The 27,373-nt window shown below is 43.0% G+C and overlaps 1 protein-coding gene across 7 annotated transcripts in view; it reads right to left on the bottom strand.

Moving 5' to 3' along the window:
* Positions 1 to 27,373, bottom strand: part of Osbpl9 (oxysterol binding protein like 9) — a 137,461-nt gene that overhangs the window by 88,062 nt on the left and 22,026 nt on the right. For all 7 annotated transcript variants that reach the window (XM_041651694.1, XM_041651695.1, XM_041651696.1 and 4 more), the window contains exons 2-3: positions 21,713 to 21,763; positions 3,147 to 3,225 (exon numbers count right to left, since the gene is read on the bottom strand). In XM_041651694.1, coding sequence (XP_041507628.1) covers positions 3,147 to 3,225; positions 21,713 to 21,763 — 130 coding nt within the window. The remainder of the gene's footprint in view (positions 1 to 3,146; positions 3,226 to 21,712; positions 21,764 to 27,373) is intronic.

The raw sequence follows: 27,373 nt of genomic DNA, 5'->3' as shown, positions 1-27,373 counted from the left end.
AAAATAAATAAAATATCATTGTCCAGTCAGTGGTGGTGCACACCTTTAATCCCAACACTAAGAGGCAGAGGCAGGCCAATCTCTGCGAGTCTGAGGCCAGCCTGATCTGCAGAACAAGTTCTAGGACCACCAGGGCTGTTATACAGAGAAACCCTGTTTGAAAAATAAAATAAAACATGAACTAGAACTTAGCAACATAAAAGTAACTAAGTTATACAACAACTTGAAAACACTGTTCTGAGCTAATAAAGTAAGGCAGAAGAAAATCCACATGACACGATCACATTTCTGTGAAGCTCCCCAATGGGTATGCACACCTCTACTGACAGAAAGCAGATCAGTGGTTGCCTGGCCCAGGGCTGGGGGGGGGGGGGGGGCTTTGAAAGGGAAGAAATCTCTTGGAGTGATAAAAATGTTCCATATCGTGGAGGCAGCTATCTACAAATAAGCTGACCAAAGCCTACTGAATTATATGAGACATATTTTTATTTATTATTGTTATTATTATTATTATTATTTTGGTTTTTCAAGACAGGGTTTCTCTGTAGCTTTTTGGAGCCTGTCCTGGAATTCGCTACACCAGGCTGGACTCAAACTCAGAGATCCCCCTGCCTCTACCTCCCAAGTACTGGAATTATAGGCGTACGCCATCACTGCCCGACCTGAGACATAGATTTTAAAATGTTTTTATCTGAAGGTCTTTTTGAAAGTTGTCATTTGCTGTTGTCGTTATTGTATGTTTCAGCGTACATATGAATCTGAATGCACATACGATGGAGGGAGTTCAGGCATGCCACAGCATGTGTGAGGAGACCAGAGAACAGTTTTATGGAGTTGGTCCTCTCTTCCCACCTTTAGCTGGGCCCCAGGGATCAAAGTCATCAAGCTTTTGCAGCAAGAGCTGCACTGAGCCATCATCTCATCAGCCCCTCGTGCATAAATTTATTACATGTTAATTATACTCCACTAAAGTTGATTAAGCACACACACAATTTGACCTCCCCACCCCCACTGGTACAGTACGGAAACCATCTCTTTCTCTCTTCTTGTCTACAACAGCCTCCTAAATGGCTTCCTGGGTCTGTGCTCCTCTGCACCTTATTCTCAACACAGTGGCTGGAGCAACCCTGTAAATTATGAATCTCATCATATCACTCTCTGATCAAAATGTCCTAACAGTCTTTCATGACAATAAGATTCTTTTTTATTTCTTTTTTGGCAACAGGGTCTCACTCTGTAACCCAGGCAGCCTGAAACTCACTCTGTAGACCCAGAGTTCTAGCTTGACACAGGAAAAAGACAACACTCGACATGTTATGATAATGTATCAACCTGAATTTTCTTTCAATTCTCATCAGCAATTTAAGGTCAAGAAGAATACCATAAAATTTAAGCTCTATCAGACATTGAGAGGTTTTCTATCAAATCTGTAGATCTTCACTAAGTGTGAAGTAATTTTCCTAATCACCTAAACCAATGCACAGTCTTCTTTTCACAAGCTCACACTGCTTAACACTCCCATAAATGCTACAGTAGAAAACAAACAATCTGGCAGGCTGGAAACTCAGGGTTCATTTTTTAAATTCTTATTTATCTTTATCATTTAAACAATGTCTTGTTTTATCAGCAAGCCACATAAATACAAAAATGCTAAGGAGATCAGTTTAACATAAATAATTAAAGGTAAGGCAGAGGCGCCTTTGCTCAGAGATCCAAGGCTCTTTCCACCAGGCAAACAAAGGTGCTCTGGCCCGGAGGGGCCTCCTCAGGAGCTGCAGAATCTGTGCTGCAGCCCCTGCAGCCAGCAGCTCCTAGAACTGCAGTGAAGTCCTCAACTCCATTAGAGTAAAGAGGCACAGTTAACCTGCTTTGGCTTATAAACAGCATTGCATATGTAACCTGAGAATCAGGGCTGCTTGGTGATGAAAAGGTTTCATGAAGTTAAACAGAGTGGAAATTTCCAGGGGAGCACTATTATTTAAGCAGTTCTAAACAAATAATATTCTAAAGCACAGTTAGTATTTTAAGGATAAGCATGACGACATATTAGAAATGTCACTGGCGCACACTGGCCTGTCTTTACTATGCACAGGCAGCATTTTCCACTTCTATGAGTCAATCTCTTAAAGGAAACTACAGCATGCTGTCCTAGTGTGGGACAGCAGTGGCCTAAACACCTTTGCCTGACACTTACGGTCACCAGCAGACCTCATAACCAAACATTTCTAAGCTGTAACTGTACTTAGTATTCATTTGCCTCGATGTACCTGGCAACCGTAACAGTAATAATCACCTACAGGTTCAGACAAAGTACTAACATCTCCAAACAGTCTCATCTCTAAGTTTCCTGGGTTGCTTTAAACCTAAAACAGAGATTGTTCTGGATAGGCAAAACAATAAAAAAAAAAAGCACCAAATTAACAGGTACTCCTAACAGACAACAGGGTCATAGGACCAGATCGCTAAGATCAGCTTAACTGATGGAGCGCTTCCAAAGCAAGATGAAATGGGAATGATCACACAGTACCTTACCCTTTCTACCGGTGAGCCATAGCATGCAATGCCGAAACATAGCAGTGGCAGATGGCATTGGAGTTATTAACTACAGAAAGGATAATAGCAGAGGAATGATGGCTGGCAGACAAGACACAGAAATGCAGATGGAAATATGCAAACGTGGAGTTCTTGAAGCAGAGTAAAACCTTTCAGGCAAAGGCTGCCTCTAGCTTCAATTGAATTTACATTTTGAGCTTCACAAGGACAAACACTGCAGCCTTCACATTCAGTCTTTAGACTCTTCATGCAGAAGCAGAAGCACACTCCTCGAGAAAGAAGATCAGCAACCTTCTGTAAGCACAAGCCAGCAGCAGCAGCAGCCCATTACTCTTGCTTCTCACTGATTTTTATCCTTTAAATTTTTAATCTCCAATTGCGGCCAGATCCACAGTCGCTTCAAATTAATGTGCATCCACTGCAGATACAAATCCCTGCCTAACCTGCAGTACCACTTCATCCAGAAGGTTCCTGTGCACTCGTTCATGCAGGATCAGTTGCAAAAGCATTCAAGGCATTCAGCAAACAACCCACGAGAGAAGAGAAGAAGCAGGCGGGACCATGAAGAGAAAGAATCTCCCCTTTCAGCTCACCCTGGAAGTGGAAGGTTTTCTGATCAACAGTTATTGTGAAGGTGCTGTCGTCCTCATCGTCTATACCAATCACAGCTCCCTGTGAAACAAAGAGCAAAATCCCAATAAGGCAAACAATGACATCAGCAATATTCACTCCTGCTACAGCCCTGGAATACCTGAAGCAACAAGGACACTGGAAGCAGGCTAGACGAGCAGAGAAATCCGAGAACCTTGTTTTGCTTAAGGAGGAAGAAGTAACGGAGAAGGGCTGGCGGGATACCTTAGTAGTACCCTGCATGGAGACTTTCCATGCCTTGCAGAAGGGACATGGATGCAGTGGGAGGGGAAAAGCACAGACGCTGAATCTGGAATCTGTTTAACAGCGAGCCACTGCGCCTTTCTGAGCTTTAAATTGCTCTCTAAAATGGGAGTCAGAAACCTACACCGCCCCAGGTTGTTGTGCCGTGCAAAGACGGCAGGTGCTCTTCACCAGGCTGCTGCTGTATTGCGCTTGTTAGTGCAGAAACACCAGCTGACATTTGCTCCAAAACACTGCCCAGTGGCCAGATGCTCCCACAGCCACTGTGCTTTGGTGGGCGCTGCAGTTTTCACACTGAGTTACTGTGCGCTCCTGTGTCTGCCTCCTCCCACTAAACTGCTGTGAGCTTCTGGGAACCAGGACAATTTCACTTATTCTGACAAATGGCACTCAAGTGTATGCTTTCTAACGGAAAACACGACTTTCAGAAGGCAGTGAGAGGGCAGGGAGCTACACTGGTTGGCTGTTTCAAAAACTTTTAACATTTTTTTATATACAACTATACGCATCCTAATCAGACAACCGGAATTAAAGGGGGAGGGGGAGCTATACAAAATCAAAGTCTACTGGGCAATGAATGGTCTCAAGGACTCAATATCTTGTATATCCCAGAGGGGCCAGAGAACACATCACACCACATAACTCTCACACAGTCCATTCTTAGATACCTTGAAATGAAGGCTCAAAAGAATGGAGGGGGGACAAAACCAATAACAACCTCATCACATGAAAAAAGTAGGGTGACTATTATCTCAAAAATATTAGTACAGCCAAATACTTATTCATTTCTTCCCAGATATATATAGCTAAACCTCACCTTCATCTAAGTTCTACACACCTTACTTAGTTTACTTATTTCAGAGTAAATTTTGTCCCTGTTCTCAAATACGGAAATGTCTGCAGACTTAGTCCAGATCCAACAGAAGCTCACAGCAGGACCAAGACCGGATGCCACTGGCATGGCACCTCTTAGTCCAGCACGATGAACACGGTCACCACCATCAGGCACTAGCAGTTCATTCTGGTTAACTTCACTAGGCTAACCGTGAATTTCTAATAAATCAAACACAGCAGCACTGAATAACCCGGCAGAGGAGTGTGTGCTAGATGGAGCACATGAAACAATGGTCCTTGCTTTTAAGACCTTTCTGCTCCGGAAGAGCAGATAAAACCCAGTAGTGAGCTCTACCTCGACAAACCTTGGAAACAGTATCAAAGACACTTGTCACCAAGGAAATAGGCACAATGGACAAACACACAGAGATGGAAAGTACTTCAGTAGTTCCCTGAGGGTACGGCGAATAGGGACTGAATGCTAGTAAGCAGGAGTGGGGGAAGGGTTGTTTTGGAGACGAGGTGTTGCTATCCTGCCCAGAAGACCTCAACTCCTGGGCTCAAGAAATTCTTGTCTCAGTTTTCCACTGGAATTATAGGTACACACCACTACACCTGGATGGCATTATATTTCTTCATGGAGTGATGAAAACATTCTAAAATTGACCATACCATTGTGGTAGTTGAACAATCCTAAGAATATACCCAAAACATTAACCATATACTTTAAATCAATATACTATACAGGATGTGAATTTTCCTTCTTTAATACCGGGTCTCATATAGCCCAAGTTGACATCTAACTCTATGTAGCCAAGGATGAGACTGAACTCCCGATCTTCCTGCCCATCCTCTTTGAGTACTGGGTTAATGGAATGTATCATCATTCCCAGCTGATTTGGTGTTTGGGATCCAGTCCACAGCTCGACAAGCACTCTACCAATTAAGCTACATCCCCAGGCTCAGTGTGTAAATTATAACTCAACCGAGCTGCAATACCCACTTCCAAATGCCTGTTTGTTTTTTCTTTTGGGTTTCTCAACCTAAGTTTGTCCATCATCTAATCACTCAAGACAGGCCTCAGGAGGGCTCACAACGGCCCTCATCCTGTAACTGTCTATGCTCATTTGGAACTTTTACCTTTGCTTTTGTTCTCCTTCAGTGCTGGGGACTGAAACTAGGGCTTCGCACCTGCTAGGCAAGACACTCTACACTGCGTATCCTAAGTTCACCGTCTTCACAGCTGCTGATACGATGGCAGTTCTCACCGATCTCTTGCTCACTGACGCAGTCTGTCTTCAGTCTGGACACCAACTAGCCAGTCTTCGCTATTGCCAGAGAAGCAGTTTCTAAAGTGTAAACTTTAGGAGGCACATCTTTTTAAAATATTCCTTGGCTTTCCATAAACTAATCAAGTCAACATTACTTCTTAATGCTCTTCGAGACTGTTCAAGTTTGGCTCAGCTAACCTCTTCTACTGTCACCATTCTGCCCCAGCAGGGAGAACCCTGTATGTGTTCAGTCTCAACATTTCTTCCATGCACCAAAAAACCAGCACGCAGTCTCTCTTTCTCAAACCATTTTTCCAGTCCAGTTCCCCATCATTTTCTAAACAAAACCCACCCAAATCCCTCTAGCGCCCTCCTGCTCTGTGAAAACTGCCCAGCTCTTAACCTTTCCTCCATCCCTGCATCCATGCCTCCTTCCTCTCGCTGCATCCCAGGGCCAGTAAGTACTCTTTAGACAGAACTCAGCAGCGCACACAGCCGCTGTCACCTGTTCCCCCTTAGTGACCTTTGTCCCTAAGCTGAACTCGAGAGAGCTCTCCCCAAAAGAACCTTTGCTAATCTAAAATGGGAAAGGGCACTCCTTTGGATCCACGGCACTTCCGGAAGGCTTCAGAACCTGTAACTGCTGCAATCAGGATGAGACACTACCTGAGTGTCCTTCAGTACAGAAGGATGCTGCACCTGACACTCTGGCCTCTCCATATGATCTGTTCAAAAACAATCTTAACTTCCCTTGAGAATGCCCTAGATATACACTGTTCAATGCTGTAGCCAACAGTCCTGTGTGACCATTTAAATTGAACTTATTTAAAATTCAGCAAAATTTAGAGATGAGTGAAGTCAAGTTTAGCTCTTCGGGAAGGCAAAGCTTAACACCAATAAGGCCCTGGGTTTGGTCTCCAGACCAGAAAAAACACACTGGAATTTCAAAAGCTCAGTAGGTCCAGAAAGCTACTGAGTGTAGAGGGTACAAACACAGACCATTTTAGTCACCGTGGAAATCACAGGCACTACAGACCACAAAGAGGAGGACACTGAGGTCTGGCCACTGAGAAGAAAATCACAGTGAAAAGCTATTGCCAATTGGACATCTGCACTTTACACACACTCACTTTGAAAAACATTATTTTGAAATGTAACATACACAAAGGCTGTGTATAAGGTCAACTCCCCTGTGTAACTTTTCCTAATCTCTTACACAGCCCTCCCTCCCAAAGGCAAGGGCTAGTGTTGAGAATTTATTTGGAGGTTGTAGCAGGGGAGTGCAGTTATTCTTGCACCCAGACCAAAGGACAGTCCTCCTCTACAGACAAGATCACAGAGGGCGAGCCGGGCACGCCTTTAATCCCAGCACTCGGGAGGCAGAGGCAGGTGGATCTCTGTGAGTTCGAGGCCAGCCTGGTCTACAAGAGCTAGTTCCAGGACAGGAACCAAAAGCTACGGAGAAACCCTGTCTTGAAATATCAAAAAAAAAAAAAAAAAAAAAAAAAAAAGATCACGGAGGGCTTGCCTTTGGGAGGGATGCAGAGTGCTGTGAGGGAGGAGGGGAGCAGACTGGCCAATTGACTGGAGCTTCCCTGGGGTGACAGATGTTGTAGCCAGACAATGTGGATGACAGATGTTGCAAGCAAATCGTCCTTACATGCAGTGAGGTAAACACTGTTCTTGAATATTATGAAGTTCTATCCGTTTTGAGTTTTATACAAATGGACTCTGTATCTTTTAACCTGCTCTCACACAAAATGTTTGAAATTCACTTATGTTGCAGGTAGTACAGTTGTTGACGGTTTTTGTTTTTATAGTTGTGCTTCTGCGTGGCTCTTCACAACTTATCAATTTCACTGTGAACAGACATTTATACAGCTCCAGATTTACACTAGGACAATGCTATTATGGACCCTGTGGCTCTTTTCTTACGCATAGTGCCTGGAGGTAGATTTACTAGATCAGGGGTATACACATGTTGGTCTGCAGACGTCCAAGGGTTCCAAGAGTAGTAGTGCTGATTATATTCCCACTTCAGGAGCACTTTTTGTTGTTGTTGTTGTTGTTGTTGTTGTTTTTTGAGACAGGGTTTCTCTGTAGCTTTGGAGCCTGTCCTGGATGGAACTTGTTCTGTAGACCAGGCTGGCCTCCAACTCAACAGATCCACCTGCCTCTGCCTTCCGAGGCATACGCAGCCACCACTACACCAGGCTCATAAGCACATTTTAAATCACTCAGCAGTGACCACTGACATCTGACAGTGGTTTTAATTTCCTTTTCCTTGGTAACTGATGAAATATCTTTTCATGTCTATTGTTATTTGAATATCCTTTGTGTGATGGTTCGGTGTTATCAATGAGCAAGAAGCAGACCATGTTCTATTTATAGTTTTCTTTCTATTGTCTATAGAATCTGTAGTCTGACTTTTGCATCTCCTTTCTTCTAAGGAACAGTTCTTAACTCTAATTCTTTCCCTACAATGTACTGAGTTTATATTTCATAGTTACACTTTCTGTGGATCCTTCAAGTAGTCTTTCCCATTCCTAAGGTCAAGGAAATATTTCCCTACACTGTCTTCTAGAAGTCTTTGTATTTCAATATTAGGGAAAGTAAGTCCTCTCACTTTCCTGGGCCTTTTTACGTTCTGAACCAACACTGTCATCAGAGTCTTAGGTCAGAACATGGAACCTGTCTTCTGAGGTCTTTGTAAGAGGCTGAGAAATCAAGTGGCAGAACCAAGAGTGGTATTCTTGACCCTCTAAAAATGTTAGAGTCCACTGAACAAGTTCCGTGCATGAGAGAGTACACACAGCAGCACACTGTGCTACCGATCGTCAGTTTAACAGTTTCAATTCAATGGTACTGATGGTTTTCTGGGTAAAGGGTTCCAACCATCTTTTGTTAATCATTACTCCTCCACCCTCTCCATTCCCCATCACCTTTTCTCTGCTCCTCACCCTCCCAGTTGCATCTACACATATGCAAGTCTCTTCTCTGACAACAGTAAGGATGCTCTGGGTCTGTATCCACTCCAGCAATTAGACCATTCCTCTAAATCCCTTCCAGTCACTCAAGCCTCCTGCCTGTGATTCACTTCATCTTTCCACTCCTTGAAGATACCTAGCCACTGGCTCTTCTTCACCTTACGTAAGTTAACTTTATGGCCTGGTTTACCTGGAACAATCCTGGATTATTCCTGTTGCCCTGGCAAAATAATCAACTTCCCCTTTCATTGTCAAGACTGTCCAAGTTCCAGAGATGGTCACACTCTACTACATCTTAGTCCCAAGACTCTAACCTCCCTCTCTAGACTTAGCTCTTACCAACTTCTGCACTTGAACTGCTCAAGGTTTACCAGTTGCTGCAAGTTCTTTCTCATAGCCATGTATCTCCAATTGTTCCCCCTATCTGCCACATCCTTTCCCCTACCTGGATTTGTTCTGCTTCTTGTGGTTATCTGGAACAAAACTCCTCTTGGTAACTCACATATGGAATGGTGTTCTATCATCAAGAAAACTGTTGTGCTAACCTACCAAATGCCAACATTTTGTGATGTTTTTAAGGCTCATTCCATGGTCTCTTGTGACTTTTCTCTGAGGTTTTCAAATGATTAGCTTTTCATGTTCCTTCAGTACTTGATGCATACTGCTTTAGGTCGCAGACAGAAACTATAGCTTCAGCATCTTCTCCAAGTGTGTGATGGTTTGAAAGGAATGGCCCCCAATGACTTGTGTGTTTGAATGCTTTGCCCATAGAGAGTGGTACTATTAGAAGATGTGGTCTTGTTGGAATAGGTGTGGTCTTGTTAGAAGAAACGTGCCACTGTGGGCTTTGAGGTCTTATGTGCTCAAGCTATGCCTACTGTGGCACACAGTCTCCTGCTGCCTGAGGACCAAGATGTAGAACTATCAGCTCCTTCTCCAGCACTGTCTACCCGTACACTGTCATGTTCAACCATAATGATAATGGATTAAACCTCTGAAAATTGAAAGACAGCCACAATTAAATGTTTTCCTTTAAAAGACTTGCTGTTGTCATTGTGTCTCTTCATAGCAATAGAAACCCTAGCTAAGACAGAAGTTGGTACCAGGAACTGGGGTACCACTGTGATAGGCCAGGCAATGTTTCTGTTTAGAGGAATATGAACTTCGAGACTGTATATTAAAAAAGCAGTTGACTGCTTTAAGTGAGGCTTAATGAGCCATCCTAGTAGAAGCATGGAAGTCAGTGGTGCTTGGGTTATATGAACTGTGGGGGCCTAGTTCAAGAGGTTTCAAAGAATTTTAGTATGTTGCCTAGAGACTGTTCTTGTGATATTTTGGCAAAGAATATGGCTGCTTTTTAGCCTTGTCTGAAAAGTTTACCTGAGGCTAAATTGAAGAGTTTCTGGATTAATTCCATTGTCAGAGGAAGTCTCAAAACATATTAGTATTGACTCTGTTATGTAGTTATTAGTGTTCACTCTTATACAGATCTGGAATGAAATGGAGGAAGCTGTGCAAGGAAAAATACAAAATGTACGATTTGAGGAGAAAGGAGGCATTAGGAGGTGGAATAGTTAAATCCTATGTTCAAGGAGATAAACAGATTAAGAAATGGAATAAAAGAAGTGGTGACTTCAGAGTAAGACTCCACCCAGCTGAGCTTCCAATTTGTAAAAAGAAATTAACCGACCTAAACTAATCCAGTTTAGGTCCAGGCGTGAGGGTACATGCCTTTAATCCCAGCACTCAGGAGATAGAAACAGCAGATCTCTAAGTTCAAGGCCAGCCTGGTCTAAAGACCAAGTTCCAGGACAGTCAAGCTTAGGCAGGGAAGGAAAGCATCAAAAACACAAAGTTGGAGAAGATGTAATTGAAGAAGGGGTCCATGGTCAAACCCCAACAAGCAGCAGAACTTAGCAGCTAGACATGTGGTTCTGGCTTTAGAGTCAAGGAGAAAAGAAGGGTTATGGAAGTCCCTCTGTGACTTCGGCAGGAAAGCTGCTGAAGCCAGGTGTGTACTGAAGTCAACAAAGATCAAAGGAAATGGAGACTTGAAGAATGATTTGACAGCAGACATGGAGATGCAGAGTTCTAAGTTTGCCCAGCCGGTTTTTGGTCTTGCTTTGGTCCAGTATTTCCTCACTATGTTCCCTTTCCTACGTTTTAGAATAGTAATATATATCCTGTGCCATTATATGTTGGAAGTATGTGATCTGCTTTTTTATTTTGATTTTACAGGGGATCACAGTTAAGAGATTACATGAATCTCAGAAGAGACTTTGAACTTTGGACTTCTGAACAGGGTTGAGACTGTTATAGTATTATAGTGGTATGGTGACTTTTGAAGTTGGATTGGATGCTATTCTGCATTACGTGACAGTTACAAGCCTGCAGGAGGAGGCTGGGTAATGTGGTTTGAATAGGAATGACTCCTATAGACTCACTGAATGCTTGGCCCATAGAGAGTGGCACCATTACAAGGTGTGGCCTTGTTGGAGGAAGTGTGTCACTAAGGAGGTAGGCTCTGAGGTCTCCTATGCTCAAGCTATGCCTACAGTGGCACATGGTTGCTTCTGCTGCCTGTGGATCAAGATGCAGAACTCTTAGCTCCTTCTCCAGCACTATGGCTGCTGAACACTGCCATGTCCCACCACAGTGACAATGGACTGACCCTCTGAACATTATAAGACAGCCCCAGTTAACTGTCTCCTTTGTAAGAGTGCTGCTGCCCTGGTGTCTCTTCACAATAGAAACCCTAAGACAAAGAGGATGGGATCTCTTATTTTCTTTCTCTTTTTTCTATACACACAGAAATACTTTAAGCATGAATAATGGTTCAAATACCTATGATGGAAACAGTTTTGCTTTCATGATTTGCAAAACAAAATAAGATTCTGGCCATTCTGCAGGTTTTTTGCATAAAAGATAAAAGTGGGTTGGTGATTCCAAAAGTAATAAAAGAATGACTACTTCAGAGTGTAAACGGCTCACACACCCCCTAACGGAGCATGGCTGATGCAAGCGACTCCCTCATGCACTAAACACACACTGTCCCTCGCTGCTGAGATGCCAGTGGAACTTTACATTCATATGGAGCTTTACACATGCTCGCTGAGATTCAGGGGGAAAAACTGGTACCTCATCTTTAGAGAACAGAAGACAGGCTCAGAGAAGTAAACTGTTTGTTCAAAGACAACAGCTAAAATGTAGAAGTCATTCTAGCAAGTCCTGATACAAAGCAACATTTACCATTACTTCAGCAAACTTACTGAACACCTATTCCAGGCCAGGAGCACTAACAGCCAGGAACTGGAAACAAATAAGGTGCTTCAACAAATGAGCCTGTGGGGGACATTCATGGCCACCAACAATGTTTATTTTGTTCTCAGAATAAAAGCTGCTTTTAAAAATAAAAGTAAGTAAGTAAATAAATAAATAATGTGTCTGCACCCTGAAGGAATATGGAAGAGAAAAGAAACAAGTCAATGTATAAAGAGGAGCAGAAACGCTTGCGTTCAACCTGCTCACAAAGGTGCTGAGAGGAGGGCCTGCTGCAGTGCCATTCATCCATTCAGCCACTCAACAAGCAACTTTGGGGGTGGGGGCGCTGACTTTTGAAGACAGGGTTTCTCTGCCCTGGCTGTCCTGGAACTCACCCTGTAGATCAGGCTGGCCTCTAACTCACTGAGAACCACCTACCTCTGCCTCCCAGTGCTGGGATTAAAGATGTCCGCCACCACTGCCCTGCACAACCTTCTTTTTACACTCATCATTTGTTTACTGAAGCTGAACACACACACACACACACCCCTTCCACACTGAGAATCCATACATGCTTTCCATGCTGAGAACATACCTCTTTTACATTCCTGTTTCCTTTTATATGAGTTGAATGTACATTTCATTTTTAAGTATACTTTTTGTTTTCTTACTGATTTCATGCATTCTTTGGGTTTTTTTTTTTTTGGTTGTTCCTAATTTATAGTTCTTCATACTTTTTTGGATATTAATCCTTTGTCAAACATATGCCTTATATTTTCCCTCTTGTCCATAGGTTACCTTTTTCTCTTTGGTTGTGGTAATAATTTAAAGTTATTCAGGTCTCCCTATAGTTTTTCAACAATGGCTTATAAAAGAATACATCTGTCTTATAAAACATATTTCTAGGAGAGTTCTATCTAATATTGCAAACACAGGTCTTTAATTCTTCTCCTAATTGATTATGGCAATTATTGAGGAATATTACTAGTTTTTGCACATTAATTTCATATCCAATTTGCCATTGTTCCGTTGTCGTTTTTCAGACTGAATCTTACTGTGTGTCTCTGGCTGATCTGGAACTCCCTTAGTACACCAGGCTAGCCTCAAATTCAGACATCCATTTGCCTCTGTCTCCTGAGTGCTGGTTTAAAGGCATGTGCCACCACATCCAGCCCCATATATTTTTAAGAGTTCTTTTTATTTCCAAGTATGTGTGTGTATCTCTGTGCATATACGCTGTATATGTAAAGGTGCCTACAGATGCCAGATATGGCTACCTGAATTGAGTGCTAGGAACTGAAAAAACACAATACACTCTTAACCACTGATCGATGCCAGATATGGCTACCTGAATTGAGTGCTAGGAACTGAAAAAACACAATACACTCTTAACCACTGATCCATCTCTCCAGCCCCTCCACATCCAAAATTTTTGCTCAATTTACACAAATAAATTATCTGTAATTTCTTCACATTAATTTATTTATGTGTCATGGCACACATGTGGAGGTTGGAGGATAAGTTGTGGGAGTTGGTCCTCTCCTTCTACTGTGTGGGCTCCTACAATAGAGCTCAGGTCATCTGCTGTGGCAACATCTTTACCCACTGAACCATCCCACCAGTGCGTCTGTAGGTTCTCGAGGACTTCATGCACATACTCCTATCTACAAACATGAGTAACTTATTCTCCCACTCTGATCTTTTCTTCTTTGTTCTTTATTCTCATGGTGCCACATGATTTCTCTCTTGCTTGTTCTTTGCTTGGCATTCTGGGACCTGCAGGGTGTAACAGTGAAGCAGCACCAAACAAGGACCCTACCTTGCTGCTGACTTTATGAAGACTGTGAGGCTAGGAGATAGCCTGGTAGTTCAAGTACTCACTGAGAAAGCTTTTGTCAAGACCCCTGAAGCTTTGGTTTGGGTCCCCTGAACCCACATGAATGCTGTTCTGTTGCTAAACCCAGCATTTGAAGGCAGAGACAGGGGACCTCAAGCAAACTGGCTAACATGGCAAGCTCAGAGTTCACTTGAACAACCCTGCCTTAATAAATAAGGTGGAGAACAATTGAGGAAGACTAAATGTCAACTTCAGGCTTCTACACACAGATGTACACGCACCCACACATACATGCAACATACATGTGAACATGCATGCATATCACATAAATATACAAAAATGAAAGAAAGAATTTATATACTGCTTCATTATTATGTACATAACAGCCTTCTGGCAAACATTCTTTTTCGAGGTTTAGGAAGGCTCATTTTGGCAAGGTCTGATAGCACACAGCTTTATCCCAGTACTCAGGAGGTAGAGGCAGGCAGGGCTCTGAGTTCTAGTCTAGCTGGGCAACCAGGGCTATATAGTGATACCATATATATGTTTATTTTGATCTGGATGAAGTGGCAAATGCCCATCATCCCAGCACTTAGGAAGTAGAGGCACATGGGTAAGGAATTTCAGAACATTTTCCATGTCAAATTCGTAGGGAACAGACAGAGCGGGCAAAGGCTACTGCATTAACAAGTGAGCCCTAAATTAACTGAGTAATTTTTCATCATGAAATGACAAGATAATTATAATATTTCTTGTGGGACATAGGTTTTCAGGCTAGAGGAGGACATTTTTAAATTTATACATTAATCTAAATTACCTCCCCACATCTGCTCTAGGATGTCTCTTATTGTTAGATGCAGTCCAATACCAGAGATCGGGGAAAGTATCACAGGGCTAGAGTAAAGCATTAGTACCCATCAGTGCTGAAGGTATTAATAACCTTATATCAGTAGTGGTGTGCTACTGATCTCTCAGGGTGAGCTAAGAGAAAAGAGAACAGATGATGGCTTCCACGGGAAATCAATCCACTTATACCCTACACACGACAGATACATGTCATACAAGTTGAGTATCCTGAGTTTAAAAAGAAAATCTGAACTCCAAAGCACTACAAAATCCAAAAATTAGGCAACACAATCAGAAAATTCTACACCTGATTTCACGTACCAAGGCACAAAAATATTGTATAAAATTACCTGCAGATTATGTGTATAAGGTATATAATTGAATTACACATTTAGACTTGGGTCCCAGTCCCCAAATAGATCATTATGTGCACGCAAATATCCTACAGTTCAAAAGAGGAATATTTTATGGCTGCAAACATTCTATATAGCGATATTCAGCTGGCGCTCTTCGCTGTTCTGTGTCACTTCAAGTCATATGCAGATCAACAGTCTTCAAAGTACTTTTATTTAACATTAAAACTCGGTTGACTTATAATTCATCTCACTCTGGTGGTCCCTACGCCTCTTCAGAACACCAGAATCCAAGGTTCACCTGCATCAACTGTGCTTATTATAGCCAGGCCTAGCAACACAGGCAGAAAAGCATGAGTTCAAGGCCAGCTTGGGCATCAGTAAACTCTGGTCTCTAAAAGTTCAATGGGAGCTGGGAGCACTACTCAGTGGTGGATTGCTTATCTGGCATCTCTAAAGCAGTAGGTTCAGTCAATACTACTTTTCAAATATATTAACAAATTTGAGGCTGACAATTCTTGAGTGAATAGTATGCTTATTTTGTTAGTTTTTTTAAAAACAATTTATTTGTTTTTCTTTTGTGTGCACTGATGTTTTGTCTGCATGTATGTCTGTGTAAGGGTGTCAGGACCCCCTACAACTAGAGTTAGAGACAGTTTTCAGCAGCCATGTGGGTGCTGGGAAGAGCAGCCAGTGCTCTTAACCACCGAACCATCCCTCCAGCCAGGTCTTTTTTTTAAAGACCTACCTCAATTTATAAAGCTAGCTAAAAAGCAGAATTCACTTTTAACCTCCATTCCACAGATGCCATGCTCTTTTCTCTACATCACATGTCTCGTTAATGCTATTACTCACCCATTTTGCACCTATTTCCTAAAAATGTTTTTTTGCTTTCAGATAAAACATGAGGGTGAAGTAGCTTAGACCTAAGCACCAGCCATTACCATGTCCTCGGGTCAAGGGCGCCATCTAGTGGTACATACTTGGTAACAAAAGTCAAATTTTTGCTGACAGGCATGGTAGTTCAGACCTGTAACCACAACACTTGGGAGACTGGCAGAACTGCTATGAGCTTGAGGACAGCCCAGGCTACATAGTGAGTTCCAGGCCTGGCAGGCCTATCTACAAAGCAAGCCTCTGTCTCAGAGAGAGAGACAGAGACAGAGATTGATTCTCACTTCCCCATTTTCTTCACTGATTTCTGCTGCTTTGCAACAATGTGGCACGTCTGCATTACTTCCTCTAGCCTGGAGAAACTGAGGAGGGGGGAGTTGTTCAGCTGTAGAACAGTTGTTTAGAATGCAACAGGGCCTTGAGTTCAATCTCCTAGCACTGTCCAAGTCAGGCATAGTGGGCCACACCTGTAATCCCCACACCTGGGAAGTAGAGGTAGGAGGGTCAACTCGAGGTCTTACAGGGAATTCAAGGCCAGCCTGAGCTACGGAAGAGAGGATTAAAGGGAGTTTGGGAATGGGAACAGACCAAAGTTAAGTCCCAGATTCACTATCAATGTGTGGACTTGAAAATTGCTGAAGTCAACTTCATCTCAGAAGAGCCTGGAGATGTGGCTCGGGAGTGGAGTTCTTTCAGGGCATTACCAGGCACTGAGCTCAACCCTCGCTCCAGAAAACAAGATTGCCAAGCCTGACCTTGAAGGCCTCTGAACTAGATGTGCTAGTGTCTCAGACAGTAAGACATGGGCTCCCTGAGATCCTGCATACACCACGGAGTTTTTCTACGGTGATCTTGTCTGCATAACACGATCAATCAGACAATCTGCTCAAAACTAAAGATTCTAGAATCTTATTCTAAAATAAGGTGTGTAGAAGGGGCTCCTGGAAACCTATATTGTAAACAAACACTCAGATGTTTCTCACACAGGAAGCCAAAGGACAATGTCTTTTTTCCCCTCTTCTTTTTGGGGTAGGATCTCATTTAGCTCAGTCTAGCCTTGTGCTGGCTAGATTTATGTCAACTTGACACAAACTATAGCCCTCTGAGAGGAGGAAACCTCAATTAAGAAAATGCTTCTACAAGATTAGGCTGCAAGCCAGCCTGAAGAGCATTATCTCAATTAGTGATCAATGGGGGAGGGCCCAGCCCTTTGTGGATGGTACCATCCCTGGGCTGGTGGTCTTGGGTCCTATAAGAAAGCAGGGTGAAGTCAGGCGGTGGTAGTGCGTGCCTTTAATCCCAGCACTTGGAAGGCAGAGGCAGGCGGATCTCTGGGAGTTTGAGGCCAGCCTGGTCTACAAGAGCTAGTTCCAGGACAGGCACCAAAGCTACAGAAAAACCCTGTCTCAAAAAAAAAATAAAAAGAAAAAAAAACAAAAAACAAAAAAAATACAAAAAAAGAAAAGAAAGCAGAGTGAGCAAGCCATATGGAGCAAGCCAGTAAGCAGCACCCCTCTATTGTGGGATATTTTCATTGTACTCTGACACTCCCAAGACTGCCAATAAAGTTAAACCTTGAATCACAGGGTGGAGTCAACATTCAGCTGACCAGAATTAACCATAGAGTTTTTGGCTGACACAAATTAGGATAGAGAGACACAAGAAGGAATAGGTAGGGATTCAGAAGGATTTGCAGGCCTTTTCGATCTCATAGTGTGGAGAAGCAGGGTCAGCTGATCATTCCTCTGTAGCTCTTTGGATCTATCAGGTTTCTACCCCAATATCTGACTCGTGAAGTAATTGCTGGTACTGCACCCCTCCACAGCCTCTGTGTCAGCTCCTGCCTCCACGTTCCTGCCGTGTTAGGGTTTCTGTCCTAGCTTCCTTCAGCGATGGACTACAGTGTGGAAGTGAAGGCCAAATAAACCTTTTCCTCCCCAACTTGTTTTTTGGTTATGGTTGTTTCATTGCAGCAATAGAAAGTAGGACAGGCCTTAAACTCACTGTGTAACAGAAGATGACCTTGAACTTCTGTTCCTCCTGCCTCTACCCTCTCGGGGCTGAGAATAGAGGCGTGCTCTACCTAAGCCTAGTTTTATGCAGCACTGAGGATCGAACCCAGGGCCTTGTGCATGCTAGGAAGCACTGCCAACTGAACTGCATCCCAGCACTGTCATAAATACATTTTATTACCCTCCTCCACTGATGTGCCAAGTACCTAATGCTCACAGATTCCCACTAGAAAGGAATTATAATTTCCAATTAAAGAAAACTCAAACTCAAGCTTATAGCTTCCCTCTTTCAGACAACCAAACAAAGGGTAAATTAAAAGCAGGTTCCTGTAGGTTCTCTGTCCTGCTATGCAGCAGGCATGATTCTAAGAATGACATTTGTTCTTGGAATAATCTCTTCTCCTGGGATATGATGAGATCACTGCAGTGCTTATGTTAAATGAAACAGCAAAAAGAGTTTCTGACATAACTGAATTGCATGAGCCTTTTAAAAACAGTGCTTTCTGCAGGGGCAGCAGAATGGGAAGTCAGAGGGATTCACACCAGGGGCTGATGTGAACTGTTGACTCCTGCAGAGACGAGATATGGCAGGTGAGCACAACCCCCAAAAGCAGAGTTAAGGACCACAAGTGACAGCAACCAAGAGTCCTCAGAAGTTTAACTGCAAACAATTATATCTGACCAACAGCCTAAAAAGGGTACTTTCTTAGAGCTTCCAGATAAGGACTCATCCCAGTCAACTTCTTGACTTCAGTCCTGTAAGTCTTAGCAGAAAATCTAAGTGAGTTGTCTACCTGTAGAATTGTGGAACCAGGAGGTGGTGGTGGCACAGGTCTTTAATCCCAGCACTTTGGAGGCAGAGGCAGACAGATCTCTGTGAGTTGGAGGTCAGCCTGGTCTACAAAGCAAGTTCCAGGACAGTCAGGGCTAAACAGAGAAAAACAAAAATGAAAAAAAAAATGTGGAAAATTCAGTTTTTTGTGTATGGTGACAAAAATATCAGGTCTGCAGCATTAAGGACATTTATCCTTCTGTGCAACTGTCATTGCCATCCAGCTCTAGAAACTCCCTCCCCTGCTCCCTCTCTCTCTCCTTCCGCCAGTCATTTTTGGTGATATCCTAAGTCTCTGGGGTTCCAGCCCCTGAGTCCTGGTCCTTGGGTGGTGAGTTCCCTCTCATGGTAGGCCATGCAAGTTGTTCTGGGTTTTTGTTTTTTCATTTTTCGAGACAGGGTGTCTCTGTGTAGCCCTGGCTATCCTGGAACTCACTCTATAGACCAGGCTGGCCTTGAACTCATAGAGATCCACCTGTCTCTGCCTTCCAAGTTATAGGATTAAAGACATGTTCAACCACCACCGAATCAGAAACTACATTTCTAAACTCAAACAACTCCATACTCACCAAATAGCTTCTTGTTTTCCATGCCTAGGCTGGAAACCACCAATTTATTCCAGTTTGTATGAATTTGATGACTCTTCATATCTAATAGGACTCACAATAATGTTTGTGTTTTGTGGCTAGCTTAGCATACCACCCTCAAGGTCCATCATGTTAGCATATATGAAATTTCCCTTTCTTTCCTTAAGGCAAAATAGTATATTGTCTTAGTTTCTGGTCTAGTTGCTGTGATAGAATACCCTGAGACAAAAGCAATGAATGCAAGGGATAAAGGGTCAATTTCAGCTCCCTTTCTCCTGCTATACAGTCCAGGATCCCAGCCCAGGGAATGGTGCCGCCCACAGTGGGCAAGTCTTTCCATCTCAGTTAACCTAGTCAGAACAATCCCCAATAGCTATGTCCAGAAGTCCATCTTCCTGGTGATTCCAAATCTTATTGGGGAATATTAGACACAATGCAAATCCCACAGGCCTAAGGGCAGGACGGTTCAGCAGGTGAACTGTGAACAAAAGGCACCAAGTTTTAAAATAAGCAAACTGAATCTACAAAACTGCTGGGTTCTGGCACACTGTGATCCCGGCAGCACCCGAGAGGCAGAGACAGAAGAATCACCTGAGCTCAGGAACTGGAGACCAGCCTGGGAAACACAGTAAAACATTTAAAATTTTCAACATAAAAACTATAAAATTTCGGGATGTCACACTATAAAATTATAAAGCAATGCAGAGGGTGATTAGTTAGAGGAGACTAGAGCCATAACCTGACTGGGGCATGTACCGAGCTTTCGGGCAGCTGGCGAAGTTCTCTCTTAACCTGAGTGCTAGGCGCAAGGGTTAAGAATTCAACTATATTTAAAAACCAAAACCAAGAACTAAGCCAGCACATTAACTATACCAACAAGACAGAGGCCTGACCCCAAATACAATCAGCTGACCTGCTGTTTCAACACAGCCCTGGCAAGGCCTCACCACCAGCAAATCTCAAGCCAAGAAAGCAGTTAAAACCAGAGCAAGTGGAAACTGGGATCGATACCAAGTACTCAAGAAAGCAATCTGACCACAACAAGAGGAACCACAGGAAAATTTAAAAATACAGAAGTAGAAGGAAGGTGTGATTGGTCATGCTGCAGCCCCAGTACTGGAGAAGCTGCAGCTAAAGGAGCATCACGAATTCAGGACCAGGCTGCAATGGTGAGATTCTGTTTCAAAACAAGAAGGAAGACCAAGGGGGGAGGGGGGCAAGGGAACAGCCTAAGTTGCTTTTTAAAAATCTTTGTATTGCCATATATTCAAGTTAGTCTACTTTCCATTCTGCAAACAGCCACACTTACTCCCATCTCAGTTCAAGACTTTTCCTATTATGTCTAAGCTTAGAATTGTTTTCCAATTCTTGGTAGAATGTTAATAAAGGTAACAATGTTTACCAAATATATTCACATCTCCAAAAGTAAGGGTGCACCCTATGTTCAGTTCAAAGCACCACAAACAAAAAATGATAAGGGTGGGGAGGAAGGGAGATGACAGAAAGCAAACTAACGAATGGAGAAAGCGGCCAGAAGCTGAGGGGCCTCGTCGGAGAAGGGAATCAGTACAGAAGAGTGAATCTGGGAGCTGTGGCCCCGGCCATGCACTGCTCTGGAGCTCTCCCTAACTCAACAGCTGCAGAAAACTGAAGGAGCCCCTAAAAGCAGCACCTTTTCCCATATATTTTTTTATATGGGTGTTTATCACAAAGAATCATTGGTCTGGTTCGAGGCCCCTGGTCTCTGCTGCACCATCTGTGCCGGGCCCTCACTGGGACTCTTCTGGACATTCCGTTGCTGTCCTGTGCCATGCCATGGAGCCCTACAGCTCTGGGTCCACAGGACTCTCTCTCTCTCTCTCTCTCTCTCTCTCTCTCTCTCTCTCTCTCTCTCTCTCCACACTCCACACTCCAGCAGGTCACAGACAGGTGAATATTAGTGGACTACCATCAATTTTTAAGTTATACATGTGGTTCAAAGTATCTTTCTACTGCCCAGCACTGTACTACACAGTACTGAAAAGAAATCAGCAGCTAATGAGATTTTTCTGAGTCTTTCCCACTACGGCTGTTGACACCAACAGTGTAATTCCAGCCTTGTCCCTTGTCTGTAAAATGAGGTTTTAAAGGAAAGCCAGGAAGTGTTTTAAGCCATGGATTAAACCACGGATCAAAACAATTGAATCTGGCCGGCCGGTGGGGTGCACGCCTTTAATCCCAGCACTCGGGAGGCAGAGGCAGGCGGATCTCTGTGAGTTCTAGACCAGCCTGGTCTACAAGAGCTAGTTCCAGGACAGGATCCAAAAACCATAGAGAAACCCTGTCTCGAAAAACCAAAAAAACAAACAAACAAAAAAAAAACAATTGAATCTGGTGTTCTGGTCCTGATACTTCTAGAAGTTACTTGAAGAAACCCGATTTTCTTCCCTATGACTTGGTTGTATAGCCCACTGGCTAAGAAAGGAAATTAAGTTAAATCCAGGCTCCAGCACACCATCAAAATATATCCTTTCTGTTGAAATTAGTCTTCATAAAATGAAGGAATACTCACCCTGAGTCTAACGCAGCCTCTTCGAGAGCCTCTCATCATTTTGTCCTTGGACTAAAAGAAAAACAAAACACTCAGTAAATAAAAGGTTACAGACAACTGTTTTTAGAGTCAGCTGGGAGCTAAAAACCAACAAAAATTTACAGAACTGACCATTCCTTCTGCCCATTACCTGCCACAAAAGAAATTTTTTGCGGGGAATGACCAGCTAAATGAACATGGTTTTGTAGTTTATACAAATCAACCTGAGCGCAGAACCGTATGCACCTCCTCACTATCATGTTTATCCCTCCTCATGCCCCTTCACTGTAGCCCAGCGTTTCTCTGGGGTTTAAGAATCTCCCCCCGATGATGCTGGCAAAAGGCAAAGGATCGCACTTTAGAAAAGGTCCTCAGCTTATCCATGCGGTCCCCAGAAGTCATTGCTCAACCTGTTTGGTTGCCGCTCATCAAAGTGCTTTCTTTAGCTGTCGGCTTTAGCTGTGGTTCTCATCCCTGTGCACCAGCCTCCTGCATGTGTTCTGTACATGGACACCCTGTGGGCATGCCTCAGAGGTGAGAGAGGTACTGTCTTGCCTTATCTTATGCTTTAGTACAGTGCTGGTATACATTAGGTGCTCAAAAAAACATCTCCTGTGAGACACTGTTGTCCCTCCTGTCCCCTCACTACACTGGGAGGAACACGAACACAAGGGGCACAGAGCTGACATCCAGGAAATGTTCCTGAACATAAACTGGTCACACAAAATAAAGTAAAAGTAGGAGAGGGAGTTTAATAAATACGTAATATTTGTGGAATAATTGGTATTTCCCACATCCCACCTATATGAGAAAAAAATCAAAACAAGCTGATTCCACATGACTGCATAATTGCCTCCCTTGGAGTCACAGATATTTAACCTCCAAATCTTGAAGCCATGGGAACTCATGTTCAGAAGTGGATGCACTGAAGACAGCTTGTTTTTATTCTATTTACAAATAAATACAAGAACAAAGACATACATTTTAGGGGAAGAATATCCTCACTACCAAGCACGATCAAAGAGTTCTTTTTTTTTTCTTTTAAGATTTATTTATTTATACAGTATCCTGCCTGTAGGCCAGAAGAGGGCACCAGATCTCATTATAGGTGGTTGTGAGCCACCACATGGTTGCTGGGAATTGAACTCAGGACCTCTGGAAGAGCAATCAGTGCTCTTAACCACTGAGCCATCTCTCCAGCCCCCAATCAAAGAGTTCTTTACTAATAACACGCAGCTAATGAAAACACTGCTAAGAAAAGCATCCCTTTGGCATTTAATAACCTTCTTATGCACCTATATTTATCTTCTCTCCAAAATAATAAAGGCAGAATACAAAAACATTAATTAGGTTACAAACAACCAATGAGAATAGAATGAAAAGTAAGCTAAAAAAAAAAAAAGTAAAAGCTGCATACTCATCCTGGAGCCGCTCACATTGTAAAGCAGTTTTTAAAATCACAAGACACAGCCAGACAGGCCAGTGATGTTGCTAACATTTGGTTTAGGAATTATAAAACCCTGAAAGAGACAACTGGAAGCAACTGCTCCAGAGAATCAGAATATGGAGCATTCTACAAAACAACTGACAGACGCTTAGAAAACATGGTCGGGAGAGGGCAGAAAGTCTAACGCATAAACAGTCATAACACAGAGCAAAGCAAGCACAAAGTGTCCCAGACTCCAGAGAGGAACTCTGAAGGGACCAGAGAGTTTCAGGCCTGGGCAGCAGAGTGACTGCATGCCGGCTCCTGATGAAGGCACTAGCAGCAATTTGATCCAATCCACCCCTTCTGTGGCTCCTTTCTCAGTAAGCTGTCTCCTTTGCTGTAAACCCCACTACACACACACACACACACACACACACACACACACGTTTGTCAGTTCGGTTCTTTCTTCCAGAAAACAGTATCTGAAACCACTCCCGAGAGGTACCCACTGAATCCTACTATCAAGACCAGCAGAACTGCTTTGAAGTCTGAGCCAGGCTGATCTATACAGCAAGCTCCAAGCCAGCTTAAACTACATATTGAGAGTGTTTCAAAATACATATAAATATGTAAAGCAAAACAATCTTCAGTGGCCCTAACCTGCTGAGATCTGATCCAAGAGCCCCAGCATTCCTGTGGTCGAGGCTGACTTTCCAGCTCCCGGAACCAGTCAGTCACCTTCATGCCTACGGATTTTCACAGGCTGTTCTCTTGCCTGCAGTGTTTGCACACGTTACAGGTTCCTTAACAAGCTAATTCCTGCTCACCCTCAGAGAATTCTAGCTGAAGCCCAGGACTGCATTATAAGCATTCCGGCCATGAGTCATTTTTAAAAACACAATCTTTCCCTTTATAATACTGTGGGGAAATAAAACTTCCCTGGATCTCTCTGTGCTCCAATCAAAGGCTGTAGGGCATGTCATTATAATTAAATTTTTCATTTTTCTCTGATCTCAAACAATAATAAATATTTTTCTTTCCCAGCAGAGTCTGAAATATTGTATCTGGAGTAGGAAGGTCATTTTAAGAAGCTCAGTATTAAATCTGCTGTATTCAAAGTACTCTGAGTAAGTTTTATCACTTTAGATGAACTTCAGGATTCTACTTAAAAAGCCATCTATCAGGTAGAGAGATGATTCTCTGGTTAAGAACACTTGCTGCTCTTACAGAGAACCTGGGTTCCATTCCCAGGACCCACATGGTACCACCTGTTACCTCACAAGCACCTGTAACTCCAGTTCCAGGCCTCTTCTGACCTCATTGGGCACTGTACACACACCAGGCAATTACATACATACAAGCATAAACATAAAGTAAAATTTCTTAATCTTCAAGGGCAAGTGAGATGGCTCAGTGGGTAAAACTGCTTGCTATACAGGCCCTACAACTTGACCTGGAAACCTTGGCAGGAGGGGTAGACTCCCAAAAATAGTCTTCTGGCTTCCATACTATGCCTGTGCCATGGCACATCAGCTGTACAACACACACACAAACACACACACCCCACTGACAATAAATAAGAATTTTTATTAATTTCAAAATATTCTCCATTTAGGCTCCAAGGCCACAGATACCATTTATGTGAAATTTAGTCTTTAAATGTACAAAATCATTTCAATCCAATTTCTAGAATTACATACATCATACATACATACAAACATACACACGCACGCACATATACCCAGATGCTGTGGGAGCTCCTTCCACTCCTTCAGTCAACAACCTTTAAGATTCCAGCCCACTTGGGCGTGGTCTCTTATACTATAAATGTAGCTGTAAACCATGCACTCGCTCTCTTGCTTCTAGCTCTCACTTCCGGTTGCTGGACTCTGTTCTTATTTTCCGTTAGTACAGAGGACTGTTTCTTTCTTTTTTTTCTTTCTTTCTTTCTTTTTTTTTTGATTTTTCGAGACAGGGTTTCTCCGTAGCTTTTTGGTTCCTGTCCTGGAACTAGCTCTTGTAGACCAGGCTGGCCTCGAACTCACAGAGATCCGCCTGCCTCTGCCTCCCGAGTGCTGGGATTAAAAGCGTGCGCCACCACCGCCCGGCAGTACAGACGACTGTGATCTATGACAATGTTCTGTAAGTCTCCCCTAAATAAATAACCCTTTATTATACGTAAATCTGAACTAGTGTGGGATTGTTTTGTATATTCTGCTGTCATCTGGTGCCCAAATGTGGGGAACAGTCCACACTTTTTGGGATTGGTCTGCCAGCCACGTGGCGCAATGGGAACTGACTCTCCTGCCCTCCACTCTAGCCGGCTCTCACACACAGCAGGCTGCTCAGCACTCCCTGGCTCGCGACCCACATGCTACCTCTCTATGCATTACATGCCAGCCCACATGCTGCTGCCTGCCGTCCCCGCAGTGCACATGGTCCACCAGTCACACTGGCTTTTCTTTGTCCTGGGCCCCAACTCTCGGAATCGTTTGATCACCTTAATAACTGCTCTTAATTTGTTAAACAAAACATATTTTTCAGTACCTAAGTATGCAACATGTGCTGTTCACTGCCGCTAGCGTCTCTTGGCAACTGTAACTGTGACACTTGCTAGCCAATAATGGTTATTACATCTACTCTAATTCATTTTAATTGCCTTACGACAGCAAAGATCTGAAAATCTACAAAAAAATTATTATTTTGCTTACACTATGGAAGGTATTCTGCAAGGCTTATGTGATTTTTCTTCTATATCCCTTTATTTGATTCTAGAAATAAGCTTTGTTTTCAATATTATCTCATTTAAAAAAAATGGGTAAGGAATTGCCAATGCCTCAACCACTGACAAAGTGCACGATGTCCAGACTGGACAAGCAGGATACAAGAAAAAAGACTGCCAAACCTTTCCAAGACAGGGTAAGACGGTTCTGAAAATGTTCCTGCCTCTGAAAATGGTCTGTCAGTTACTCTAGGCCTTAGCCAAAGTTGGTTGCTTCAACATCGCAAGTGAGACTTTGGGTGATTGCCTAGGTAGCCAGTTGTCTCTGTCGGACGCTGCACAATTTGGAAGCTACTTGATTGCACATCCTGCCTACTCAAGTGATATTATCCCCCTTCTCAGGCCTTCGATGGAGTTGAAGATTAGATAGTCGTAGTTATTGTCTTCTTATGATCTAAACAAGCCATTTCCAATGCAAGACTTAGACTCCTTAGGATAGAATGTTTATTAAAATGTTAGGATATGTTCCTTGCTTAATATTGTTTATGCTGATGCCGGGCGGTGGTGGCGCACGCCTTTAATCCCAGCACTCGGGAGGCAGAGGCAGGCAGATCTCTGTGAGTTTGAGCCCAGCATGGTCTACAAGAGCTAGTTCCAGGACAGGCACCAAAGCCACAGAGAAACCCTGTCTCGAAAAACAAAACAAAACAAAACAAAATATTGTTTATGCTGGTTGTAATTCTAATCTTATACTTGATATCTGTTTCTAGTATACATAGTTTTGAATTGGGTTTAGAACTCTCTTATTAAACAAAAGGGGGAGGTGTTGTGGGAGCTCCTTCAGCCAATAGCCTTTAAGATACCAGCCCACTTGGGCGTGGTCTCTTATACTATACTGTAAAGCCTGTGCTCGCTCTCTTGCTTCCTCTCTCGCTTCCAGCTGCTAGACTCTGTTCCTGTTCCCCGTGATCTATGAGTCTCCCCTAAATAAATAACCCTTTATTATACATAAATCTGAATTAGTGTGGGATTATTTTGTATCTTCCGCCATCATCCAGAGATAAAGAATGTATCTATAGACAACACTATAATGAAACAAGGTAGCTGTGGAGTTGAAATCCAGCTCTGCCAGTGAACCAACTATGCACCCTCGACCAGATCTCTTCTGTTCTGACTCTGGTTTACCTGTCTGTGAAATGAAGACCTGACTTATACTCACAAAGTTGTCCCAAATACTTAATGAGGAAATCATGCAGGACACCTGTGTAAAGCTGGCGCAAGGTTTATGCTCCTTCCATGCTCCTACCTTAAGTACAGCAAATACAAATTATAGTGATACTCTTTAAAACTAAACAGGCCCTATTCTCAAGTGTGACACATTTTATCAAAGTTCAGCATGTAACTAGGCAGGCAGAAGCAGTATTCTAAAAAAAAAAAAAAAAAAAAGCACATGTGCCTCCTCCCTTCAGTTATTATGACCCTTCAGATCATG

The sequence above is a fragment of the Microtus oregoni genome, unplaced genomic scaffold (genome assembly GCF_018167655.1).
Source record: "Microtus oregoni isolate MIOR12 unplaced genomic scaffold, Mior012 000005F_ref0000423, whole genome shotgun sequence".
NCBI classification, from domain to species: Eukaryota; Metazoa; Chordata; class Mammalia; order Rodentia; family Cricetidae; genus Microtus; species Microtus oregoni.
This window is presented reverse-complemented; position numbering and strand designations above follow the sequence as displayed.